General features: G+C 40.2%; 1 protein-coding gene across 1 annotated transcript in view; it reads left to right on the top strand.

Moving 5' to 3' along the window:
- Positions 1-23,104: 23,104 nt before the first annotated feature.
- The window catches only part of Fstl1 (follistatin like 1), a 49,198-nt gene continuing 45,575 nt past the window's right edge, over positions 23,105-26,727 (top strand). The window contains exons 1-3 of the mRNA XM_004835643.4: positions 23,105-23,218; positions 23,565-23,643; positions 23,752-23,814. Coding sequence (XP_004835700.1) covers positions 23,752-23,814 — 63 coding nt within the window. The 5' untranslated portion in view covers positions 23,105-23,218; positions 23,565-23,643. The remainder of the gene's footprint in view (positions 23,219-23,564; positions 23,644-23,751; positions 23,815-26,727) is intronic.

The following is a 26,727-nucleotide window of genomic DNA, read 5'->3' as shown; positions in this document are numbered from 1 at the left end:
TCTGGTTGGGCTTCTCAGAGCAAATCCTCAGGTGGTCCTCTCAACTCTTTTTTTAAATTTTATTTTATTGGTACATTTTAGGTACACAATATAATGACATTCATCATTGGAAATTTGCACCTTTACATAATCTCTCTTGGTTCTTATTTTTCACCCTTCCCCTGACCTCCCTTCAACCCCTCCATCCCTCCCTGTTTACAGAGACTTTGTTTCCTTTTTTTCATTTTCTCATATTAATTCCATTTCCTTCTTTCCTTTCTTCTACCCCTCCCATTCCCCTTCCCCTTTTCTTCTTATTTCATATTATCTAGTATACCTTTTAGTCCTTATTTATATTTTCAGTTTCTCACACTAGAGAAACTATATGATATTTACACATGTGTGTCCTCTTTATTTCACTATAAGCGTATCACCTCAATGTACACCCACTTAGCAAAAAAAGTCTCTAATTTCTCATTTTTATGGCTGAGTAGTACTCCATTTTATTAAAAATCCACACTTTCTTTATCCAGTCTCCAGTTGATGGGCATTTGGGCTGTTTCCAAGTTTTAGCTATTACAAACTGTGCAGCTAGGAACATGGGTGCACACATATCACTGTGGTTTGACTCTTTTAATTCTCTGGGGAAAATCCCCAGCAGGGGAATAGCTGGGTCAAATGGGACTTCCAGTACTAGTTCTTTGAGGTATCTCCATACTGATTTCCACAGTGCTTGCACCAGTCTACACTCCCACCAGCAGTGGAAAAGGGTTCCTTTCTCTACACACCCCCACCAGAATTTGTTATTGGTTGATTTCTTGATTGTAGCCATTCTTTCTGGGGTGAGGTAGAATCTCAGCTTTGTTTTCATTTGTATTTCTCAAATAACCAGTGATGTTGAACATTTTTTCATGTATTTATTTGCTATTTCTACTTCTTTATCTGAGAAATGTCTGTTCATTTCAGATGCCCATTTTTGTATTGGGTCTTTAAATTTGGCGGGTCTGATTTTTTTAAGTTCTTTATAAATTCTAGATAGTAGACCTTTGTCTGAGGGACAGCTGGTGAAAATTTTTTCCCACATTGTGGGTTGTCTCTTCATGCTGCTGGTGGTTTCTCTTGCTGTACAGAAGCTGTTTAGTAAGAAGAGATCCTACTTGTTGATTGTTTGTGCTAATTCACAAGCAACTGAGGTTTTGTTCATAAAATCTTTTCCTACACCAATGTCTTCAAGAGTTCTTCCTAAACTCTCTTCCAGATGGTTTAGTGTTGCTGTTTTAACATTTAGATCTTTAATCCATTTTGACTTTAGTTTAGTGCATGGTGAGAGATATAGGTCTAGTTTTAATCTTTGGCAAGTTGAAACCCAATTTTTCCAGCACCATTTATTAAAGAGGCTATCTTTCCTCCAGTGAGGGTGTTTGGCTCCTTTGTCAAAGATGAGGTGGCTGAGTGTGTCTGGGGTTGATTATGCAAATTCTAATCTGTTCCACTGGTCCTCAGGTCTGTTTCTTTGCCTGTACCATGCTGTTTTTATCACAGTAGCTCTGTAGTATAGTTTCAAGTTGGTGGTTGTGATAGCCCCTGCCACGTCTCTGTTCCCTAGAATTGTTTTTGCTATTCTGGGTCTCTTCTTGTTCAAATGAATTTTTGGATTGTTTTCTCAAGGTCCATGAAGTATACTGCTGGGATTTCAATTGGGATTGCATTGAATCTATATAGCAGTTTTGGAAGTGTGCCCATTTTCATTTGATCCTTCCTACCCAGGAACAAGGGGTGACTTTCCATTTCCTGAAAATGTATTCAATCTCTCTTTTCAGAGTGCTATAGTTTTCAGAGAAGAGGTCTTTAATTTCTTTTGTTAGGTTGATTCCTAGGTATCTCAGTTTCTTGGATGCTATTGTGAAAGGAATTGTTTGCCCCATTTCTCTCTCAGTGAGTCTGTCATTGGTGTAGAGGAAAGCTATTGATTTTTGTGTATTGACCTTATATCCAGCTACTTTACTGAATTTGATTATTAATTTCAGAAGGCTTTTGGTGAAATTCTTGAGGTCTTCTATGTAGAGTATCATGTCATCTGCAAATAATGACAATTTGACTTCTTCATTTCCTATCTATATTTCTTTTATTTCTTGCTCTAGTCTAATTGCTATGGCTAAGGTTTCCAAAACTATATTGAACAAGAGTGATAATAGTGGACATCCTTGTCTTGTTCCTAATTTTAGAGTGAATGATTTCAGTTTTTGACCATTTAGTATGATATTGGCTGTCGGTTTCTCATAGATGGCTTTTATCGGATTGAGGTAGGGACTGTCTATTCCAATTTTTTGTAGGTTTTTTTTAATCATAAATACATGTTGGATTTTGTCAAATGCTTTTTCTGCATCTATTGAGATGATCATGTGGTTTTTGTCCTTGGCTCTATTGATACAGTGTATTACATTGATTGATTTGCATACATTGAACCATCCCTGCATCCCTGGAATAAATCCCATTTGGTCAGGGTGTATGATCTTCTTGATGATCTTCTGCATTCTATTTGCCAGTATCTTATTAAGGATTTTTGCACCTATGTTCATTAGTGAGATTCACCTATAGTTCTCTTTTTTGATTGAATCTTTCTCTGCTTTGGGAATCAAGGTGATGCTTGCTTCCAGGAATGAATTTGGGAGTATTAGTTCCTTTTCAACTTCATTGAAGAGTTTAAACAGTAGTGACAATATTTTCCTCTCTAAATACCTTGTAGAATTCAGCAGTGAAGCCATCAGGACCCAGGCTTTTCTTAGTTGGTAAGTTTTCCATTTCACTGACTGATATTGGGTTGTTTAGAATTTTTAGGTCTTCTTTGTTCAACTTTGGTAATTCACATGTATCTAGGAATCTGTCCATTTCTTTTGTGTTTTCCATCTTTTTGGCATATAGGTTCTCAAAATAGGTATTGATGATCCTCTGGATTTCTGCTGCGTCTGTTGTAATTTCATCCTTTTCATTCCTAATTGCATGGATTCGGGCCTTTTCTTTCCTTTTCCTGACAGGTTTGGCTAAAGTTTTGTCAATTTTGTTGATTCTTTTGAAGAACCACCTCTTGGCTTCATTGATTTTTTGTATCATTCTCTTAGTCTCCATTGCATTAATTTCTGCTCTGATCTTTATAATTTCCTCCCTTGTATGAGCTTTGGGGTTGTCCTGTTCTTCTTTTTCTAGAAGCTTGAGGTTCAGCATCAGGTTGTTTAATAGGGCTCGTTCTGTTTTCCTAATATGCGTATTCACTGCTATGAATTTCCCTCATAAGACTGCTTTCACTGTGTCCCATAGATTCCAATATGTTGCACTGTCATTGTCATTTAATTGAAGGAACTGTCTGATTTCTTCTTTAATTTCCTCTGTGACCCATTGGTTATTCAGAAGTGTGTTGTTCAATTTCCATGTGTTTATGAAATTTTTTGAGTTTCTTTTGCAATTTATCTCCAATTTCATCACACTATGGTCTGATAATATACAGGGGATAACTTCAATTCCTTTGCACTTACCTAAATTTGCTCTATGAATGAGTATGTGGTCTACTTTGGAGAATGATCCATGTAGAGCTGAGAAGAATGTGTATTCTGATTTTGTGGGGTGGAAGACTCTGTAAACATCTGTTAAGTTCATTTGTTCAAGAGTTCAATTGAGTTCTTGTATTTCATTACTTATTTTTTGTCTAGTTGATCTATTTGTGACAGTGGGGTATTGAGGTCCCCCACTACTATTATATTAGTGCTTATATGATTTTTTCATGTCCCTTAGTATTTGTTTTATATAGTTGAGTGCACTAGTGTTTGGTTCATAGATACTAATGATTGTCATCTCTGCCCCTTCGATTGTCCCCTTTACAAGGATATAGTGTCCTTCTTTGTCTCTCCTCATCAGTGTTGGTTTGAAATCCACTTGATCTGCAAAGAGGATAACTACTCCTGCTTTTTGGGGGGGTTTGTGTCACATGGAGTATTGTTTTCCACCCTTTAACTTTCAGTCTATGAGTTTTTTCTTGAATTAAGTGTGTTTCTTGTATGCAGCAAATTGTTGCATCTTGCTTCTTGACCCATTCTTCCAGTCTATTTCTTTTGATTGGTGAGTTAAGACTATTAACATTGATGGTTATAACTGATACATATCATTGTCGTGACTTATCATTGTCATGACTTTTTCTTTTTGTTGAATTCTCCCTCTTTGCTTTTAATTTCTTGTAGCGCCCGGTGGATTCATTCTGCTGGGCTTCCTGGGATTGTGATCCTTGTTTCTTTTCCTAGGATTTTGTCTAAAATTTTTTGGAGTGCTGGTTTGGTATTCATGAAGTTCCTAAGCTGCTTTTTGTCATGAAAGTATCTTATTTCTCCATCAATTTTGAAAGATAGTTTTGTAGGGTACATCAATCTGGGTTGGAGTCTGTTTTCCTTTAGGGCTTGAAATACATCACTCCAAGCTCTTCTTGCCTAGAGGGTTTGCATGGAGAAGTCTGCTGTGATTCTGATGGGCTTTCCTTTGTATATGATATGTTTCTTTTCTCTAACTGCTTGTAGAACTTTGTTGTTCTGTTGGGTTTCTGGAATCTGAACAATTATATGCCTATGTATAGAATTTTTGATCAAGGCTAGTTGGAGTCCTATATGCCTCACTTATCTGTATGTCAAGTTCTTTTCCCCTCCTTTGGAAGTTTTCTGCCATCACTTCTGTGAACAGTTTTTTCTATATCATCTGCACTCTCTCCTGTTTCTTCATTGACTCCAATCAGTCTTATGTTATTCTTCTTAGCATTGTCCAGCAGCTGCTGGATTGATTTCTTGTGGTCCATTACAATTTTAAAGCAATTTTTCTTTTCCAGGTCACTAATTGCAATCTTATCTTCTGTATCTGAAATTCTGTCCTCACATTGGCTCATTCTGCTGCATAGACTTTCAATGGAGTTTTTCATCTCCTAGAAATCTGTTTGTATCTGTTTTATGGATTCCAATTGTTTCCTATATTGAGATTCCATGATGTTCCTCAGCTCCTCTATTTTTTTTATCTGTGTCCTCTCTAGATTTATTAATCATCTCTTGCACTGTGGGCACAATCTCTGCTGTCATGTAAGAAATTATTTCGGATTTCATTTTTCCCAGATCCTCTTTTGTTGCTAGTTTAGGGAGTCCAGGTGTTTGAATATCAGAGTGTTCTATCTCATTTCCCTTTGGGGATGTTGTAGGTGGTCTGGAAGTCTGGTTCTGAGACTTGTTTTTGTGTCTTCTAATTTTGACGGGGGGGGGGCGGTGTCCTGCTTGTACCCATGTGGCTCACCTCCTCTGTCCTGGGAGCGGTGGAAGCCCCACATTCTGCACTGGGATCTGTGGCACATTGACCCAGAAGCCTCCTCCTCTGTGCTGGGAGCTGTAGCATGTAGACCCAGCAGCCTCCTCTGTGCTGGGGGTGGTGGTAGGTTGGCCTGGAAGCTCCCCACTCTGCACTGGGAGCTGTGGCACATTGACCTGGAAGTCCCTTCTGTGCTGGGAGCCAGTCCTCTTAAATTTATAGCCCCTGCTAACATCCTCAGAGAAGCCCCTGTTCCAGACAATCCTGAGTATGTCCTGCCTGGGATTAGATGTGACAAAGAGGCCAGAGCTATACATACCTCTTTCCCGACATCCATCACACAGGTGAGGAAATAGTGTCAACACTGTCTCCAGTGTCACTGCTTATGATTCAGCCACACAGATAAAGTTAAAGTTTCTCTAAAGCCTACTTCTACTTTGTAATTTTGTATGAGCTGAAATGTGCTCCAGAACTCCCATTTGGCAGTGTAACATACCACTTCCTCTTATCTATCTCAGCTACGCACTCAAATTTCCTTGAATGTCCTCTAGTACAACTATTCTCATTTTAAGTGCCAAGTCCCTTTGTAAATAGAATATTTATCCCTAGATTTGTAGGCTTTTTCCAGCTACTTGGAAAAGACACACTCAGATTAGTGAAGGAAATGGGTTCACTGTAAGGCAACACGAGAATGGGAACCAGAGCCATCAACTCTGTCTTACCTTTGGACTTTTTAGATTGAAGTGTGCAATGGTTTTAACAGGGACCTGAGACAATAACTTCAATCTAAGCTCTAGTCTCCCATTTCTATCGTATCTGTGAAATATTAATTCCTCCAGAAACAGTATTTCTGGCCAATTAATCACCATCTCACTATGGTATTACCCTTATTGGTGAACTTGATCTCTAACGTGTTCAACCTGTACAATACCTGTCAGCTTTTAACTCGAGGAGAAATCCTTTGTCCTTCATTTATGGGCAGCATAGCAGATAAGCACATGGTATATGGGCACCATTCAAAAGAAAGCTGGGGGCATGACAGATAGTTGAGTCTTTGTAGTCTGTCTCCTAATTTATATTTTGTAAATCTTTTAATATATAAATAATGGCCACTGGTAAACAAACTGTGAAAATGAAAGAAGTGAAAAGTTCCACCATCGCTGTGAACAGGAAAGATCTGACACAGCAGGTGTCTAAGCAGCTTACTTAGAAAGCCTTGATTGCAAAGTTGGTCCATTTGTTGGAATCAAGAAAATTGTATTTCTTGGGGGTTTCCCATGTAGCTCAGAAGTGTTCATGCAAACAGTATGGATTATGTGAACACTTGTATTCCTTCAAGAAGTCTGGAATTCTGGTATGGTACATAGCAGGCAGAAGGCTGCTGAAGCAACATGCTCCAAGTAAAAACTTCCTAGAGTCATTAATAAGTTTCCCAGGCAGACAACACTTCACACATGTTGTCCCAAATTGTTGCTGGAGGAATTGAGAGAATCCTGTGTGTCTCCAATGGGAGAAGATTCCTAGAAGCTTTTGGCTAGTTTCCTCAGTTCATTGCCCCACCTTCCATCTTCCTTTGCTGATTTTGCTTTGAGTCTTTTCCCTGTAATAAATCCTAACTGTGAGCATGTTTATGTACTGAGTCCTATGAATCCCTCTAAGAAATATGTTGGCGGGACCCACAACACACAGAAAATTTCATCCACAGTCATTCACACTAGAAAGGCAAATTTCCTCACATTAAAACAAGAAACTGTAAGTCTTCAACTCTGTTGTGGATTCATTAAAGCTGTACGTTACAGCTATACATTCATTACAGCTATTTCAGGCAGTAACATGAAAGAGTCAGCTTTCTATGAAAGTAGCCATAAGCAACTAAAAATTTAATGAGGTCAAACAGGAGACACCAAAGGGGCAGACCCAGCTGGAGGAGGCTGCCATCTGAAAGGGTCAGCAAGTGGTTATTCAGCACTTAGTTATTAGTGGCAACATTTCCATGCACCATGAAAAGTCAGTAAAAAATGAGCATTTTCTGCCACATTCACACATTCTTAATGAGCCAAACTCTTCTACTGAACAACCTTTGTGTGCAGGTCAATTCCTCTGAGCAGTTGCTGGATTTATTCCCATCCATTTTTACATCTCACTGGTGAGTTAAAAATAATACCTGAGGCTCTGAAAGAAGTCCTGTCACTGTTAAAAAGTGCCTGTTTACTCAAGGGGAGTTGATGAGGTCCTGTGAGTATCTCAGTCAGTGAGGTTTTATGATAAATGTCAGTGATTATGTTGATAATAGAATGTTCCACCAAAACCAAGCAAAGAGAGGCATTTTCTTTTCAATGGGAAAAAAGGGCATAAACTGCTCTCTGCCAAGCCCATAGCTAGTGAATTACCATCCTATTTCTCCCCTCAAGGGCAGGAGAGGGAAAGGAGATGAAAGATGTTGAAGGGAGGGAGACTAAAATATGAGAGAGAGGAAGGAAGCTCCTCCACCACCATCCCAAGCTCCTAGGGCAGAGAAGCTGAGCCAGTCCCAGCCTGGAAGGAAGCTCCCCTGCTGCCATCCCAAGCTCCCAGGGCAGAGAAGAGGAGCAGGTCCCAGAACCTGGAAGGAAGATCCCCTGCCACCATCTCAAGCTCCTAGGGCAGAGAAGCTCAGCCACGTGGGTGCCAGAAGCACCCCCCCCCCATGGAAATGAGAAGACACATAAACAAGCCTCCAAAACAGACTTCTGGATCACTTACAGCAACACCAAAGGGAAACGAGATGGAACAATCTGATACTCAACCACCTGGACTCTCTGAACTGCCAACAAAAGACGATCTGGGAAAAATGAAATCAGAAATAATTACTCAGATAACAGCAAAGATTTTGCTCATGGTGCAACATATGATTAATAAACCTAGAGATGACACAGATAAAAAAAATAGAGGATCTGAGGAACATGATGGAATCCCAACATAGGAAACAAATGGAATCCATAAAACAGATACAAACAGATTTCCAGGAAATTAAAAAATCCATTGAAAGTCTGCGCAGCAGAATGAACCAATGTGAGGATAGAATTTCAGATATAGAAGATAAGATTGCAATTAGTGAGGAGGAAAAGAAAAATTGCTTTAAAATTGTAAGGGAACATGAGAAATCAATCCAGCAGCTGCTAGATGATGCACAGAAGAATAACATAAGACTGATTGGAGTCAATGAAGAAAGAGGAGAGAGTGCAGATGACATAAAAAAACTGTTCACAGAAGTGATGGCAGAAAACTTCCCAAGGAGGGGAAAAGAACTTGACATACAGATAAGTGAGGCATATAGGATTCCAAATAGACGTGATCAAAAAAAATCTACACATAGGCATATAATAGTTAGGATTCCAGAAATCCAACAGAAGAATAAAATTCTACAAGCAGTGAGAGAAAAGAAACAAATCACATACAAAGGAAAGCCCATCAGAATCACAGCAGACTTCTCAGTGCAAACCCTCAAGGAAAGAAGAACTTGGAGTGACATATTTCAAGCCCTAAAGGAAAACAGCCTCCAACCCAGATTGATAGACATTGCAAAACTATCTTTCAAAATTGATGGAGAAATAAGATATTTTCATGATAAAGAGCACCTTAGGAACTTCATGAATACCAAAGCACCACTCCAAAAAATTTTAGACAATACCCTAGGAAAAGACAATGAGGATCACAACCCCAGGAAACCCAGCAGAATGACTCCATTGGCCGTGACAAATTGAACACAAAGGGGGAAAATCCAACAAAAAGAAAAAGTCATGACAAGGCTTTTAGAACTTTTAACTTCATCTCTCTAATGAGTGTATAATTCAATCTTGTTATTGTACTCATTAGTATTTTTCTGATTCTAGAGTTGCACACCTTTCCTTGTGCTATACTGGCTATTTATCATCTTCTTATGTCTACTTTTTAATTGGGTTGTCTATTAATGAGCTATAAGAATTCTTTATATATTCTGCTCATAGGTTATAGGCATTGTAAATATGGTCTGTTTAAGGACTACTTTTCATTTTAATGATATCATTTAAAGTTCTAAATTTTTATGGAATCTCATTTATCAGTTTGTTTCTATTATACATCATGTCTTTTATATACTGGGTAGTTCTTGCCTACCCTGAATTCATAAACATTTTCCCTTATAATTTCTTCTTAAAGTTTTATACTTTTAGGCTTTCTTATTTAGGTTCATAGATCCCTTCAAGTTATTTTCATGTATGGAAAAAAAGGGTCGAGGTTAATTTTTTATATATGGATACCAGGTGTTCTAGTGTCATTTGCTGAGAACACTATCTTTTCCTTGGCTCTTGAATTGAGTTTATAATCTATAAAATGCTAATGTTAAATAATCTTTCAAAACTCAGTGGACCATATATGTGTGGTTCTAGTCCTAGATTCTCTGTTTTATTCCAATGATCTATATGTCTTTCCTTACACCAACACTGCCTTGATTACTGTAGCTTTAGAAGAAGTCTTATAATTAGGTACTAAACCTCTTCCAACACTGTGTTTGTTTTTTAACTTTTCTAGGTCCTTTGTACTCCTACATAACTTTTAAATTTCAATATCCAATTCTTCATTTATAGCAAATATACATAGACCTGAATTTTTATATATACCTTGTGTTTTCTAATCCTGCTAAATTCAAATACAAGTTCTAGGGGCTCCTAGAGATTTCTTAGTATTTTCTCTGTAGATGACCATTTCATCCATATATAAAGATTTTGCTTCTACCTTGCCAATCCTATCCTAATTGTGTCATTTTATTGCCAGACTATTTTGGTTGGGCCTAGGTTTCAAAGTTTAATGGACAGATAAAGAGTAAGCATATCTGCCCTTGTTCTCCACCTTAAGGAGAAAACATTGCATCTTCTCCATTCATATAAGGCGTTCTCGCTAGAAGTATGGAGTACATGTCTTTAATCTGTTGAGAAGTTTCTGTTCTACTTCTAGTCTCCTGATAGCTTTTACCATGAACAGCTGTAGAATTTAGTCCAATACTTTTTCTCCAACTAGTGACAGGATCATATGGCTTTTTCCTTTCCTCTGTTAAAATGATGACTTTTGGGGGTGGATCTTCCAATGCTGAACCAACACTGTCATCACTATAATAAAACCACTTTTTACATACTGCCAGATCTGACTTCTAATAGTTTGTTTTGTTAAACAAATTTCTATCTATGTTCATACTTTTTTCTTCTATTATCTTTATCCAGTTTTAGGATTAGCACAATGTTGAGTTCCTAAAATGAGGGGAGAAGTGTTCCTTCTTTTTTCTGCTTTAATTGTTTGATATAATTTATCAGTTAAAATGTATATGAGCCTGCTGTTGTCATATAGGTAGGTTTTCAAGCTAGGAATATACTTTCTTTAATAGGTGCTATTCAAATTTTATATTTCCTCCAGAGTTAGTTTCATTAATTTGTCTTCCAAGGTACTTCTTAGCAGTTGTCAAATTTATTTCAAAAAAGATTTTTGTAATATGCTTTCTACATCCTTTGAAATTCTGTAAAATATGTGGTAATATCTCCTAGATCTTGATATTGTAATTTTTAAAATGTATAATTGATGTTGTATAACAGGAAAAAAAGATCTAAAGGCTCAGGGGAAGTGGAAGGGGTAGGGGAAAGGAAAGAAGGGAAAAGAAAAAATATGAGAAAAGGAAAAAAATGGAAACAAGGTCTTTGCAAATAGGGAAGGGTGGAGGGGGTGAAAGGAGGGCAAGGGAAGGGGAGAAAAATAAGAACCGAGATACTCATGAATGGTACAAGATCCCAATGATGAATGTAACTGTATTTTATACCTAAAATGTACCAATAAACTTAATGGGGAAAAAAAAAAAAAGAATGCTAACATGGGCCAGGGATATAGGTCAATGGTGCCACACCTGCCTGGCAAGCACAAGTCCAGAGTTCGATCCCTGGTACCAAAAACAAAAACAAACAAAAAAGAATGCTAACACATAACAGCCAATCACCCAAAATGTCAAGCCCTTCTTCCCTTAAACATCGTAGTCTATGCTGTAACCATCCTCAAGGGCTTTCCTACTTTCCTCTGGTGGTCTCCTTGTTGGCAAATTGTTCTTGTGTATCTCAATAAACTTGTTATGTAGTTAAATATGATTGCATTTTGGACACTGATGACCTCTATATTTACATCACTCATTACCTCCCAGCACCTCTACCCCTGGATTGTAACATACCCCATTCTCTCACCCCTCTGCAATCCTCTCGTCTCACCTGATGGCAGTACTGCCCTCCAAAGGCTCTGGCCTGAGGACTTGTCCTTCAGAGTTCAACATTTCTCACCACAGCAAGAAAATCACCTTGGTTCCAGCAACAACAGCAACCCCCTGGGTCACAGTAACTTTCTTTTTCTTTTTTTTTTTTTCTTAGAAGTTGTCAAATTTATTTCAAAACAGATTTTTCAAATATGCTTTCTATATCCTTTGAAATTCTGTACAATCTGTGGTAATGTCTCCTAGGTCTTGATATTTTAATTTTAAAAATGTATAATTGATATTGTGTAATAGGAAGTAAAGGTCTAAAGGAGCAGGGGAAGTGGGAGGGGTAGGGGAAAGGAAAGAAGGGAAAAGAAAAAATATGAGAAAAGGAAAAAAATGGAAACAAAATCTTTGCAAATAGGGAAGGGTGGAGGGGGTGAAGGGAGGGCAGGGGAAGGGGAAAAAAATAAGAGCCAAGATATTCATGTAATGGTACAAGATCCCAATGATGTATGTAAATGTATTTTATACCTAAAATGTACCAATAAACTTAATGGAGAAAAAAATAAAAAAATAAAAAATAAAATATGAGATAGGGAAACAAAGCTGCCCAGAATGAGCCAAAGGCTCTTCTCAGCTGTAGGTCTCTGGCCATGGGGAACACTATCCCCTGGGCACCCCTTAGGAGCCCAACTCTGCCCATAACTTGATGCTGCCACTGAGGCCACCCTCTCTCATCTGGTCTAGATCATCCTTGACAGAAACCTACAAGAGGGTGGACCCATTATTTTGATGAAGCAAGGAGCTTCTGCAGTTTTCATTCAAAAGATAATTAGTCTTACACCTGGATCTAGAGGAGGGAATATCTAAAGTATTGCACTCAGGGGCAAGTCTGTTCTGTTTCTGCCCACAATCCTTATATCCTCCTAGTTTCCCAAGCTGCAAAACAGCCCAGGCATCTGGCCTACTGCCTTGCAGTGGATGTTGGCTTTTATAGTTTCCTCTGTCTCCTTTCTCTGGAGCAATCTCCTTCTCCAGTTCAAGTGGATTGTGAAGCTCTCTAGGGTGGTATCATAGCCCAAACACAGGGCTCTCCCCATAGCAAGGCAGCACGCCCTCTAGAGTGGTGATGGCTAAACTTTTAAGAGACTTAAAAGGACAATAATACAGCTTTCATGATACAAGCAGCTTTTTATTGAGAGGTAAAAGTTTGCATTTGGTGTGCTTTTGCACATTTAATGTGACCTTTGTTGTATGCATGCTGATAACTTGTCAAACCTCATATTTTGTCAGTTTGAGAGCAACACATGCTGCCCTAAGGTAATCTATTAGTCTGTTCCTTGAATCAGATTTGATACTGTAATTCAAAGCTGAAAACATCTGCTGACAAGCATAAGATGACCCAAACAAAGTAAGAAAAGCAATCTCGAGTGCTTTTATTAACTTAAAATTATTTGGCAGCGAATTCCACACTTTAAGGATTTCATTTTCAGAACTACCAGCTGTGCTGTTCTTTGTCAACCCTTCACGCTCTATCTTCTCAAGTGTTACACACAGGTCATAGAATTTATTTTTCCAGATAGAGCTTAAAACTCCAATAGCTCCATTTCAGGATTTCCAAAATCTAACCAGTGTAAGCAGGAAAGATCAAGTGCTTCAAATTTGGCTTTATCTGGAGAAACAAGAAAACACAGAGTTGTCTCCATCTTACAGAACTGTAAAAATCTGTTACTAAAATTCTGATTCCTTGTAGATTTCCTAGTAGCTTATAGGATTGTCAGCAAATGTAGAATTTTCTAAATGCATTTTTAGATTTGGAAAATATTTCAGCTGCTCACTTTCAAGGTCTCTTTCAAAGCCTGCAGTTTTCTCTCAAATGTTTTGATATCACAAAATGTCCTTTCTGCTGTTTTCCCTACACCTTGTAGTTTTTTATTCATTATGTTGAAGTGTAGTATAAAATCTGTAAAAACTATGAGATTGTTAAGCTAGGCCATATCAGTGAGCTGTGGATATTCCTGCCCTTTTTCATTGATAAACAGCCTAATTTCATCCAAGCAGACTAGAAATCTCTCTAGGACTCATCTTCTGCTCAGCCATTGGACATTATTATACATAAGTAAAGTATTATACTGTGCCTGAACTTCATCAAGAAATGCTTAAAATTGTCAAAAATTAAAAGCATGAGCCATGATGTAATTCACCATTTTTGTGACATCTTCAAGGATGTCATCTAATTTTTTGCTGCTTTTTCTGGCACAAAGAGCTTCTTTATGTATAATACAATGAAACTGAATGACTGGAAGTTTTGCTTCTTTTTTTTGTGGGGGGGGGTGTGTGCCGGGGATCGAACTCGGGTCCTTGAGCTTGCGCAGTAGGCGGCAAAACTACTGAGCTAAATCCCCGGCCCCAGTTTTGCTTCTTTAACAAAGAACAGTATGAAACCATATTTGCCCCCACCATGCAAAGTAGTGCATCACCACCATCATTAGTAATTGAAACCACTTCTTCTGGTCTTATGTCATGACAAAAGCCTCCACAGCATTGTATAAATCTATCCCTTGTGTTCTTTCAGGCAAACACCAGTTTCACTAGCTTTTCTCTGATGATGTCCCCAACAGCATAACGCAAATTACTGCTAGCCTTGCATGAGTATTTATATCTGTGCTTTCATACAAGCGCATGGAGTAACAGACTGCCTTTTGTAAGTCAGTGGTGAGGTGCTGATTAATCATGTATAGGACTCTATTTTTAACAGTATTTTTGCTAAGTGGCATTTCAGAGATGCATCACATAATTTTGTTCTTGTTTGGGAAATCATGAAAAAGGGAATTACTTCCAGACAACATGGTCATTTTAATAAAATCCCCATCAGAGAGGGGCTTACCATGTTTTGCTATCCGCAGTGAAATTTGAAAGCTGCCAGCTCACAGATGATTTGTTTTAGAAAGATAATTGCAAAAACAACAATCCTGGAAATGATATTTCCTCAATTTCCCTTCAAGAAACTCTTTACAGTTTCACCAAGTTTGGCAATATTTTTGTGGTTGTTATCAAAGTGTCTTCTAACATGTGGTATGTGACACAACACTTTCACTACAGAGTACATAATGATTTCTCTCTCCATTCAATCACTTCAAAAGACTCTGTATCAGCCTCTTGGAATTATCTTCCACTATCTATTTTTAATTTTGCTTTTCCCACTGTAGTCATTCTTTGTTGTTCAAAACTTGGAGTCTATAAAAACATAAAATTAAAAGAAAAATGAAGCACCCAATACAAATCTATCCCTATACCAAAAATAGCTAATGCTGTTAGTTGCTATTAGTTAACACTAAAGAAATGAATATTCCTTGAATCAATAATCTATGGCAGTGATTCTCAGCTGGGGTTCCTGGAATTTGCAAACCACCAGCACAAGGGGTTAATGTTCACTGACTATCAGCTTTTGACCTGCTCTGAATAAGGCATCTGAATTCATTTCCTACCTTGTAGGGGCTTCTGCTAAGATCATCGCCAGTCCAATCAACTATCTATCTATCTATCTATCTATCTATCTATCTATCTATCTATCTATTGTATATATCTTTGCTCAATCTTAGATATTAAATTTCAATTTTTGTTATGAAAACTCAAGCTAAAATCATATGTTAATAAAAACAAATGTATTAAAACTCACAACCAGTCCAAGCAAAATATTGGCAGCACAATAACCAGCCACATGAAAGCTGAGATAAGTAGTGGCTCATGATGTCATCACCTGGAGCCACTATTCCTTTCCGAGCATGTGCATAGGCTCTATGTGCCCTTATCTGATGCTTGGCTGCTAGGGTGATGCTGAGATGACTTGGCTCACATGCTGACAGAGAGAGCCCTGCATGCCCACTTCAACACATGTGCCATAGGTTGGCTATCACTACTCTACAGGCTCTGGGGAGAAGTTTTTCCTCCCTCTTCTAGCTTCTGGTGGCTCCCCATATTCCCTGGCATTCCTTGGCTTGTAGCTGCATCACTCCACTCTCCACCTCCACCTTTACATCACCATCCAGGATGAGCTCCTCACTTAAGACCCTTCACTTATCACACCTTCAACATATAAGATAATATTCACTCTTTTACCATATAAGGTAACATTTACAGGAAGTGAATTTTGGAGGAGGCATTGTGTTTATCTTGCCAGAAGACCCATTTAAGTCCCTGACACTTTACTTAGCTCCTGCAGCCCTTTGTTCGGCCCCAGGAGCCACCACGACTCCTAAGCAACCATAAATTCCCTCTTGGCTTAGGCTAGCATGAGTTGGATTCAGTGATGTATATTAAAGGTGTCTTAAATAATACACATTCCATGTCTGTAGCAGGATGTTCAGTGGAGGAAGCTACATTGTGTTGTGGACAGAATATCTGCTTTTCTACAAATGTTTGAAAAAAATCACTTCCCTTGTCCAGCTCTACTATTTCAGAACCTTACAAATAGTAGGCTTAAAAGATTAGTACATTTGTTTATACTATCTTATTGTTTTAAACACTCTACGGTAATATTTATGGCTTGATGATCAGTTGGGAGTTTTTTCAATTGAGGAAAACACACACACACCTAAGAGGCTAGAGAAAAGATAAAGAGGCAAAAAAAATAAGTCTAAGACTATGTCAGATCAGGTACAGCTCAAGTTGTGGCTCTGACAGTGTTACTAGATTACTCCAACTCCTGGTTCTGCCTCCTCTCGGTTGGCATATCTCAGGCCCCAGGAGGAGGCCCCCAGCAGCTACAGATACATAATCTAGTACCCAGGCCAGTAGCAGAGAGCATCAGCTTCCCTGACGGGCAGGACAAAAGTCTTAGAATTAGATTTCATAGCCTTACTGGGCTCACTTCTGTTAAATGACTCCTACAGTAGTTACTGTAGACAGGAAGATGAAATGAACTGACTGGTTTGTCTTGAATCACTTTTTTATCTCTACAGCAAGATAGAAACATTGTTGAAGAGTGGAAGAGGAATGATACTCTAGAAGGAAACTAGATTTTGTTACCTGAAGTGCAGTGAAAGCATGCTAGATGCAAAAGGAATTGATGTGTACTGACTACTGCGACATTTAAAAATTCCACAAAGTTGGGTTACAGATATGTATCTCAGTGGTAAAGCATATGCTTTCCATGTGCAAGGGCTTGGGTCTGAAACCCAGCACCTGCACACACACATCCTTCAAAAAACAAAACAAAAACTTATCAAGTCCTTTTATTTATCCAAACCAATCCTGCCAAGTCCATCATGAGTAGATGGATTAATATAAATCACAGTTTTATGAATATAATATGAAAATTTATACCACCAATTTATAGAATTTTCCAAAATTAACTTTGAGGAGATTGTGTGGGTCTATGGCCTTTAGATCAGGCAGAATAGGCATATATTTAAATTACATATGACTCTGGATGTATGAATAAATACATAAGCATTTAGCAAATACCTTATTTTCCCAAGTTGCTGATGAAAATATCTTGCCACAGGTATTCTCAATGATTGATGAAACTGTCACAATGAATGTGACTAATTAACCATGATAAATATTGTATTCAATTCTTAGGGTGTCCCTTTGGCCTAAGTGTGAGATTTGACTTTCTGCAGCCATGTCATCAACATTTTAAAAATATTCCTTTATTTTACTTATTAATGATTAAAACACCTTTTTATCTCATTGGAAAAATAAGAATAATAAATTTAGTGGGAGGTTGTTACTTCTTTTAGAAAATATTTGCTTCAAATTTTATGACAGGGAGTTGAAAGTATGATTCTAAGTCTGGTTTATTTTTATAACTGCTTTTACAGCTTTCAGAGCTGAAAAAGGTAACTCATTGTTATGGACTGAATTGTGTTCTCCCCAATTCATGTGTTGAAACCATAACTCCAAATGTGACAGTGTTTGGAGACAGGGCCTCTGAGAAGGTAATTAAGATTAATTGAGGTCATAACAGTGGGGCCCTAATCAGATACGACTCATGTCCTTAGAAGAGGAAGCAGAAAAGCCATGTGAGGTCACAGTGATGAAAAAATCATCAGCAAGTCAAAGAGAAAGGCCACAAGAAATCGATCATACTGGCTCTGGTTTTGACCTTCCAGCCACCAAAATGGATTTCCATATCTTAATCCACCAGTGTTCTGATGGATATAGTGGCCTTTGAAGATAAATACATTCACAGATACACATAGATCTGAATGGTAGATATACATAGTTTCATTCATCAAATCATGACATACACTTTTCAGTCCTAGAAACCAACCTTGCTAGGGTTTTTGTCAATATTTGGCTAGCAATTTTGACTGCCCCATGATTTAATCAAAATTTGTTGCATTTTTACGTTTTTAACAAGTGAGTAAATAACCACTGTCACTTTTTTTGTGTGGTACTGGGGACTGAACCCAGGGGTGCTATATCACTGAGCTACAATCCCAGCTCTTTTTATTTCTTATCTTGAGAGAAGGTCTTGCTGAGTTGCCCATTCCAGCCTTGAACTTTCCATCTTCCTTCCTCAGCCCCAAGTAGCTATGATTACAGGTGTTCACCACCACACACCACTTCGCTAGAACTTTTAGCTAGAAAAGTTTTAAATGAGTTAGAAAACTGTGCCTATGTTTTTCAAATGTGCATGTATGAAAGTTTCATGGGAGCCACACTTGCATTATTTGGATAACAAAACCACCTAATGATATAACATTTTCAAATATCCAATTTTAAAATATTTCTCTATTGCATGTTTCTTTTAAAAAGCAATTTCTTTATCTCTCCTTATTAACATCACATTTTTATCTTGAAGTTATAGACTGTGTGTGGATTTGTCTTAATCTGATAGCTAACATTCTTCCTATTGTCATAGAAAAAGACAACAAATTGCTAATAACTGTCATCATGACAAAAAAGGATTCATATTTTGAGGGCTGCGGATGCAGCTCTGTGATATAGCACTTGCCTAACATATACGTGATGCTGAGTTTGAACCCTAGTACCCCACAAAATCATACATTTTCAAGTTTAACAACACTTAAGTCCTCTGTTCAAGATCATCTGTGAACCTCAAAATATTCTGAGCGCTGCCCATATCATCATAAGTGCACATAAGTGCTGTAAATATTCTGCTATATTTTGATTTATAAAATTTATCAATATAACCACATCAGTGACTTTCCAAATCATGCTCTACAGTTCTGGCCCCAGTGTCTCTGCTGCCACGGCTTCTCTATGAATGGCGTGATGAAGGTTTTACATGTGAGCCTAGCTGTTGTACTTAACTGGGAACTCTTCTTCTACCCCCTTCAAAACAGCCACTCCTATGACCTTACTTAACACAGTTCTTCCAGAAAACATTGTTTTCATTAAAGATGCAATGTATTATTAAAAATGTATCCCTCCCAGTATAGGCTTCCTTAGTTACACTCAGGAAAAAGCAATTTTTTGTGTACTTCATTATTGAAACAGAGTATAGCCAGTATAATAATCTAAGGAACAATGGAGACATCTGTATTTTCATTCAGTATATAAGAAATCTCTCACATGGCATAATCTGCACTAATATTATTCTCTGGTATTATACAGCTATATATACAGTTATCCCTTTATATTCCAAGGGATTGATTCCAAGATACCCCCTAAGGTACCAAAATCCATGGAAGCTCAAGTACTATATAAAATGGTATCATATTTGCATGTGACCCATGTTCATTTTCCCATGTGCTTCGAATCATATCTTGTTTACTTATAATACCAAGTACAATGTAAATGCTATGCAAATAGATTATTAAAAGAACAGTGATAAGGAAAAATACTGTACATATTCTTTAATAAAACAATATTTTTCCTGAATATTTTCTACTTGTAGTTAGTTTAATCTGTGGATGCAAAACCCAAAAATGTGTGCTGACCAAAGAATGCATCTTAGCCTGTCATCATTTTGGTCTTCATGTAGTATTTCTATTATTCTGGATGAAAGCAGGAACACAATTATTTCTCTCAAAGGCATGTTTTTTGCTGTTAAGAAACCTAAAAGAGAGTCTCTAAACACAATATTGAGCAAAATGTTCTAAAGAACTAAATTGAGCATTGCATGTCTTTAAACCTCACCAGAAATGTAGGATTTGTCTTTATTTTCCCAGTCCTTTGTTTCTAGAGGTCTTCAGATCTTAAATACTTTTAACCAGTATCTCCAGGCATACTTAGGATGAGGCTATCACTAGTAACAATGAGTGTGAATCCATGTTTTAAATAGCCTTATTGTAACTTTTGAATTTTGACTGACTTATCATCAGGTCTCATTGCAATTCCCTTTACTTCATGAAAGCAGCAGACAGCCAGCTTTTTTCAGAAGCAGGAAATGTGTCATCTCTGCTTTTTCTTACTAATGGGAAAAGGTTGTATCCTCAATTTATGAGTTTTAGGGTTGAAATGTTTTTAATCTAATTTAGTTAAAACTAGAGTGCATCATGTATAAATCTACCAAAGCGGGCAGGCTGCAGTTCATCACAGTCTGTTAGTGGAAACAAGCTGCTGTCAGTCCCTCCGTGGGGAAGAATGCTCATGGGCTCTTCATTTAGCCAATGGGGTTTTTAACCCCTGACTGCCTGACAGAGGGATCCAATATAGGTGCCATAATCAATATATATTTGCAAAAGTGATTTCTATTTTCAGATAGTAAATAAGTGAAAACAGAAATTCTAGTATTTTTTTTCACTTGCCGTCTGGGGACCCTCTACCCCTCTTTGGAGAACACCGATTTCACTGGGTAAGCTGGAGATTCACTACTGCAGTGGACGTCATTTGGCAACTCTCAGCTTCCTTTCCCCACCAACATTATCCTGGTCTTTTTTGGACAGTTCCCAGACTGGGCCCTCACTGCTTAAGCAGCCAATTGCCCCAGGCCAGAGTGATCACTTTGGAGGTATCCAGAAACCCAAAGTGGGCTTTAAAAAAGTATATCCTAGAGCTGGTAATGGCAGCAAATGCCTGTAATTCTAACACTCTAGGAGATAGGAGGGTTTCAAGTTCTAGCACATACTGAGCAACTTAGCAGCTGAGAGAGATCCTGTCTCAAAATTTTAAAAACTTTAAAAGGGCTAGGAATATAGCTCAGTCTCTGGGTTCAACCTCCAGTAATGGAAAAAAAGTCTATCAATCAATCTATCATCTATCTATTTATCTAGCTATCTCTTAGGGCTATTGTAGCTGCTCTGTGCTTCATCTAGGTGAGGCCAAAGATCAGCCCTGCAGTCAGCTTACCGCTGTAAGGGCACAGGCTGAGCTCCCAGGAGCCACCCTGCAGAAGAGAGATAGAAAGAGACTGCTGACAGCAGAAGCAAACAATGGCAAGAAATTGATCCTTGATGACCTTGACATCCTGGATGAAGACACTAAATCCAGCCCTATGCCTGGACTTCTCAGGGATGCAGGTTGATAAATTCCACTTAATTGTACAGTCATTTAAGTTGGCTGCTCTGTCACATACAACAAATGCCCCTCCCTGATATAGCTGTCCACTCTCTCATGCAGTTTGTTTTGTTGCTATTTTTGTTTTGTTTACTATAGAGTTAACCATACTCTGAATCAAGAAAACTATGTAAGTGTTAAACATTGTATAATATGTAATAAAATGTGAAGTTGTAAAGCTGTGTAACCAGCTATATAACTTTGAAAAATACATAACTTTTTCCAAGCTTCAGTTTTCTCATTTGAAAATGGAAGCCATAAAAAAATACCTTTTAGTTTGTTGTGACAATTAAGTAGAGCAAGATATGCTGGATGGCTCTCACGGTACCAGCTGCAATTTAGATGCAAAGCAGATCAATGAAATAATGATGGCTACCATTTATAGAGGCCTATGCCTGCCAGAAACTTTTTGTAATGTATCTATTTAAATTTCACGACCTCCTGAAGGGCATTATCACTGGCATTTGTAAGATACAGAAATCTAAGTTCCAAGAGTTCAAGTAATTTGATGAAGGTCACAGCTGGTAAATGGCAGTGACAGGATTGAAAGCCAGGTCGGTTTGACCTCCAACCTCATGTTCTTCCTCTATGCCAAATGGTTGTCAGAAAAGGTGCTAGAGATGCAGTGAAACTTGAGTTCTACGAAGAACAGAATTCCAGTAGACAAACAGGAAGGGAGGAGTACCAGCTTTGAGGGAGTGCAGTGCTGCACAAGGGATGCCAAGTACAGCGGTGCCTCAACATATGATTTTAGGGAAGGTGGCTGCTTTTGTGTTTGTGTAGAGAAGATAGCCTCGGTTGTTTGTCACCTGATGTGGAGTTTGAATGGAAGCAAAATTCTGTCCACTGCTTTTGTTGTGAATCAAATTGTTTGGGAACAGAAGTGTTTATGAACCAAGGTATTACTATTGTGAATTTCCAGAAGGCAGAAGCAAAACTTTGTATTTCACAATTCCCTTCTTCAACCCTAGCACAGTGATTGGGACAGAGTATGTGGTGTGTGTGTTCCATACCAAGGAGCAGGAGGGAGCTAACTGATGAGTGTCAAAGCCCTAGGCTGTGTCACTCCCACCCCAAGTTTAGGGAGCATGTCTACCCCAAGAAGCCTGCGTTTTCTGCTTTTCCACACAGTGGGGTTTATATAAGGCTGCAACTCTAAAGCCTTGGTATCATTCCAGCTGTCACCAGGAACAAAGGTGACATGATGCTCTCCATCGTGGCGACTCCACTGGCTGTCTCAATGGATTCTGAACTTGCATGGGGGTTGTGGGCATTTTGAAGTACCTTGGAACCGAAACAGTAGACACTCAAACTGTGGTAGAAGAGTGAATATGACCAGTTGAGAGGACAATGTGAAGACACCTCTGATCTGAACAGGGGAGTGTGTTGAAGTAGATGAGGTGAGGATAGAGGAAAGTTTGCACTTGATGTGGGAGAAGAGCATTAAAATTTTCTCAGTTGAAGAAGATAGTGTTTAAACCAGGTAGCGAGAGAATACTGCAATGTATTGCAGTAGAGACAGAAAAGGAGGGGGCAACCGGAGAGAAACCTGGGTGGCTGCCAGCATTTCTGGGTGACAGGATGAAGGTCTGGCATGGGCAAGGGGCCATGAATGGGAGCTAAGGGATGCATGCACGTGATCTCGGGGCGGGGGGGGGGGTCTACAACCAGGAGCTGAAAGAAGCAACCACTGGAGGGAGTAGACGGCCGGCCCCTGAGCTTGGCAGAAAGCAGGGCTCAGCCTTGGGCATATTACATCTGAAAGGGTAATTCGTTCTCAGCACCAGCGACAAGGGAGTCCTGGCAGGAAACAGGCAGCAAGTTAGCTGGGTCAGACAGGGAACCCAGTTTTGAAGGCCACTGGGAAAAAGTTGGAAGAGATGGGAGGCATGATCGCGGAGGCTACCTGAGAAGCCAGAGTGGGATCAGGAACAAGGGACGGGGGTGTCCACTCCTGGGGCTGAGAAATCAGGAAAAGGCTTCTGCCAAACGCTGGGCTCGGGATCGTCTGAGCAGAGCAGGGCAGCTGCACCCTCTCAAGAAATCCAGTTGAACCCAAAGCAGGCGTCCCCGCGCTCCGCCTGCAGTAACACCCTCGAACCAGGGCCCCCCTTTTGCACCTCCGCCTTCTCCCTTTCGTTTTACGGTAGGCGGAAGATGGAGGGTTCCGCTGCTCAGCTCCCGGGGAGCCGGGTCCTCCAGGTTCGCATCCCAGCCCCAGCCCGGGCCCCGCGGTACCGCCCACCTGGCCACAGCCGCAGCCTACGCCGCTGCCACCCGGGCCGCGGCAGGCCGGCCGCCCCTCCCGCGGTGGGGTTGCCCGTTCCCTCCTCCGTCTTTGTTGCTGTGGCCCCCCCTCCCTTCCTCCAGCGGGCCTGAGGGCTCGGGGCTGGGGCTGGGCACCGGGACCCACGGGGGCGGAGGAGGGAGGCGAGTGGAGCGCGGGGTCGCTGCTGCAGAGGGGAGGAGAATGGGAGGAGCTGGGGCCCGGCGGGCCGGGAAGGAGGGGTCTTAAGGGGCGGCGAGCCCAGGTCGGGTTTCCTCTTAGGCTCACGGACTGCCTTCCTCGCACTCCGCACCCCGCTCGCCGCGCCGCCCTGCCCGCGCCCTCGGAGCCGCCGGACACGGTGAGCGGGACGGGACCTTCCCTGCGGCCAGCCCGGAGGGGGGAACGAGCCGCGACCCCAAAGTTTCCCGGGCCGGCGCCTTCAGTCTCGCTCTTTTCTCTCCCGCAGATGTGGAGACGCTGGCTCGCTCTCGCGCTCGCGCTGGTGGCGGTCGCCTGGGTCCGCGCCGAGGTGGGTGAGGAGAGAGGGTCCGGGCGGAACCGGGGGTTTCCGCTCTCGGGAGGAGCGGGGTGGGGCTCGGGCGGTCGGGTCCGCGCAGAAACGCTGTTTACCAAACTTAATCCGCAAACCCCGAGTGGTGGGTCGGCCCTCCGCGGCTGCGTGCGGAGGGAGGGTGCAGACGGGACCCGGACGGGACGGGGCGGAGGCGGCGACCCGGGAGAGCAGCCGCCGAGTTCAAAAAGGCGCCTTGAGTTCTTTGCTCAAAGGAAATTGAGAGGAGTTAGGGACTTTTCCAAGTCTGTCTCCTCGAGGAGTGGGGGTGGAGGAATAGGGAGAGTCTTCTTTGGGCCAAAATAGATTTACTTTTCTCTGATAAGATGAAATTATGATGTCCTGAAATTTGTGTTCTTCTTTGTAAAGTGCTCTGGGATTTTTGTGTTATTATCTGGGCCATGTAACGGCCTCTTAAATCTAAATTTCCCCTTAAGCTCATGTTGCCCAAGTGTGAGATCCATGGCTCTGGTCTTTGGGGGCTCTGCAGTTTCCAGTTAAAGCATTTCAGCGCTTTTTTTTATTATTATTATTGGTAATGTTTTCTTTTCAACTCCAGTGACCTTCCTGAGACACTACAAACAAACCAACAAAACCTTCGCTCACAAGCCCCTCCATTAACTCCAAGGTTTATGGACAGAAAATAAGCAATTCTAAATTCCCTAGGCTCTAGTCTCCAGAAAAGTGAGGTCAGAAACTAAACATTTGATAATTATGGCAGGAAATGTGGAAAGAATTAAAAAGCATGAGGGAGAAGAAATGGAATGCACATTACAAAAGAAATAGCTCCCTGGTGGGTGGTTTATCCTCCCTCTTTGAATTTTTTTTTTTTTTCATATCACAGTTTCGACCCTCCGTTGGCATCACAGCTTGACTGGGCCCCAGAATTTTTAAACAAATACCAAGTTTTCACGATTAAAAAAAATACACATTGTACCAAAGTCTTGTTTAATTTCCTACACTATGGATTAAGGTAAAAATACAAACTAGTTGTACAATGAAATAAAAATAGCTAATATTTGTTAGATATTGACTATGTGTGGTAGTAAAGCTCCATGTTTGTGATAGAGAAACTGAGTTAGAGAAGTTCATGTTCCTTATCAGATGTCCTCAGCTGTTAATGCAGGGACAGGATCTGAACCTAACAGTTTGGCTCCAGACACCAGGCTTTTCATCTCTACCCCAACCCACTTTCGAGCGGGAACCATTAGCACTTACCAAGTATTCTGTACACTAGACTTTCACTGTGTATGTTGCCTGCATCTTTTCTTTGAAATTTCCTCGAACCCTATTAGGTAGGTTTATGATTGCCATTTTACAGAGGAGGGAACAGATGTAAGGAGAGCAGGTACCTTGCCCAAGGTCATACACCTGGGTAGTTCTCAAGAGGGATCTGAACCTAGCTGCCCCTGCCTTTGGAGCCCATCTTGCACTCCAGGCCAGCTTCTTGCATCCGTTTTGATTCCCAGAGTTTCAATTTGAGGAACTATCCTCCTTTGCTGGTAGATTTAGCCCCGGTTAAGGAACACCTTCCACCCCCTGGTGTGGCCCTCAGAGACAGCTGCAGTTCAGTGATGGATGAGGTGAATCTCTGGTTAGTTTTGCTGCAGGCTTAAGAATTGCTGGCTAGTGTGTGATTCAGCTCTGTGACCTGGAATGCAAATGTGAGATGCAAGGAGATTGTGGGTTCACTCACCGCAGGTCTGTGTAGCCCAAGGTCTGGGATCTGTTTTAGGAAGCCTGGACTACACATCAGCCTCCCCATCCTTGTCTGCATTGCAGGGAAAGTTGAGCCCTGGAAGGAAGTTCTTCTGGCAGCAGTTTCCTGCTGGAGGTAGAAGAGCATCCAGAGCTCTCAGATTCCCAGGCAAAACCTATAGGGAGAGGAAAAAACGAGAAGTGCTGAGGCGTGAAAATCAAGGGAGTTGGTGCAGAAGGAGACTGTGAAGCCAGGACATGGTTACAGTGAAGAGTGAGGGGTAGGCATGAGCTAGGTTGACTCGAGTTTATTAAGAATTATTGTCTTTTAGTCAGTCCAACCTCTGATGTCTGGCACAGTTGGCAAGTTTTTCATCCATGTGTTAATAATAAATTCTCAGTTATTAATGAAAAGGTACTCTCCATAGGAGATTTGTGATTTGAATTTATTTGAAGCATTATAACTTCTAGTTAATGACACTAGCTGTGGAAGTTTTTTTCTTGTTAAATATAAAGTCAGCAAACACAATATTTATAGTCTTTATTGGCATGAGTATTTTAGTAAACATTCAAGCAGCTAAACTTGTGCAAATACTGTTGAACTTTTAAAAATGAAATTGAGAAAATAAAGTGAGGTTTTGTGATGCTTTTGCTTTAATATGGACACAGATTTAATTCAACATTTGAAAAATAATGTGATTGATTTACAAATCATGTTGTAAGGCCAAAGCTTGTGAAGTAAACATTCAGAATCAGGTGTTCGAGCTTAGGGAACAGTGGCTATCATCCCTGTTAATGCCAATCTAGGTAAATCCTATTCTGTTAGATTGGAGAAACTTAACCAGTCTCATACAGAAAAATGTTACATTGTCTTTTAGTGTTTTCCGTGGTCTCTTATTTGGCACTTTAGAGTTGTTTTTTGATTTCTTCCATTCTTCCCTACTTCCAGCCTCCATCTACCTGCACACATACCATGCACTTTTAGAGTCTGCCTGGAAGAGGGTGTTGGGGAAGCACAGGGCTCCGCAGGTGCCTGTATTGGCATCTGACTAAACTAAGCATAGGAGGATCAGCACCAGAGGGAGGGCTTGACAATTCCACAGGACCTGCTGTTCCCTCTCCCACTGGGAATCACTGCAGTACCTTGAGATGTGTTGGTGAGGGAAGTATGAT

This window comes from Heterocephalus glaber, unplaced genomic scaffold (assembly GCF_053883595.1).
Source record: "Heterocephalus glaber isolate CG9 unplaced genomic scaffold, H.glaber_assembly_v1.0 deba00000122, whole genome shotgun sequence".
NCBI lineage: Eukaryota > Metazoa > Chordata > Mammalia > Rodentia > Bathyergidae > Heterocephalus > Heterocephalus glaber.
Note: the sequence above shows the minus strand (reverse complement) of the source record. Positions and strands in the feature narration are given on the sequence as shown.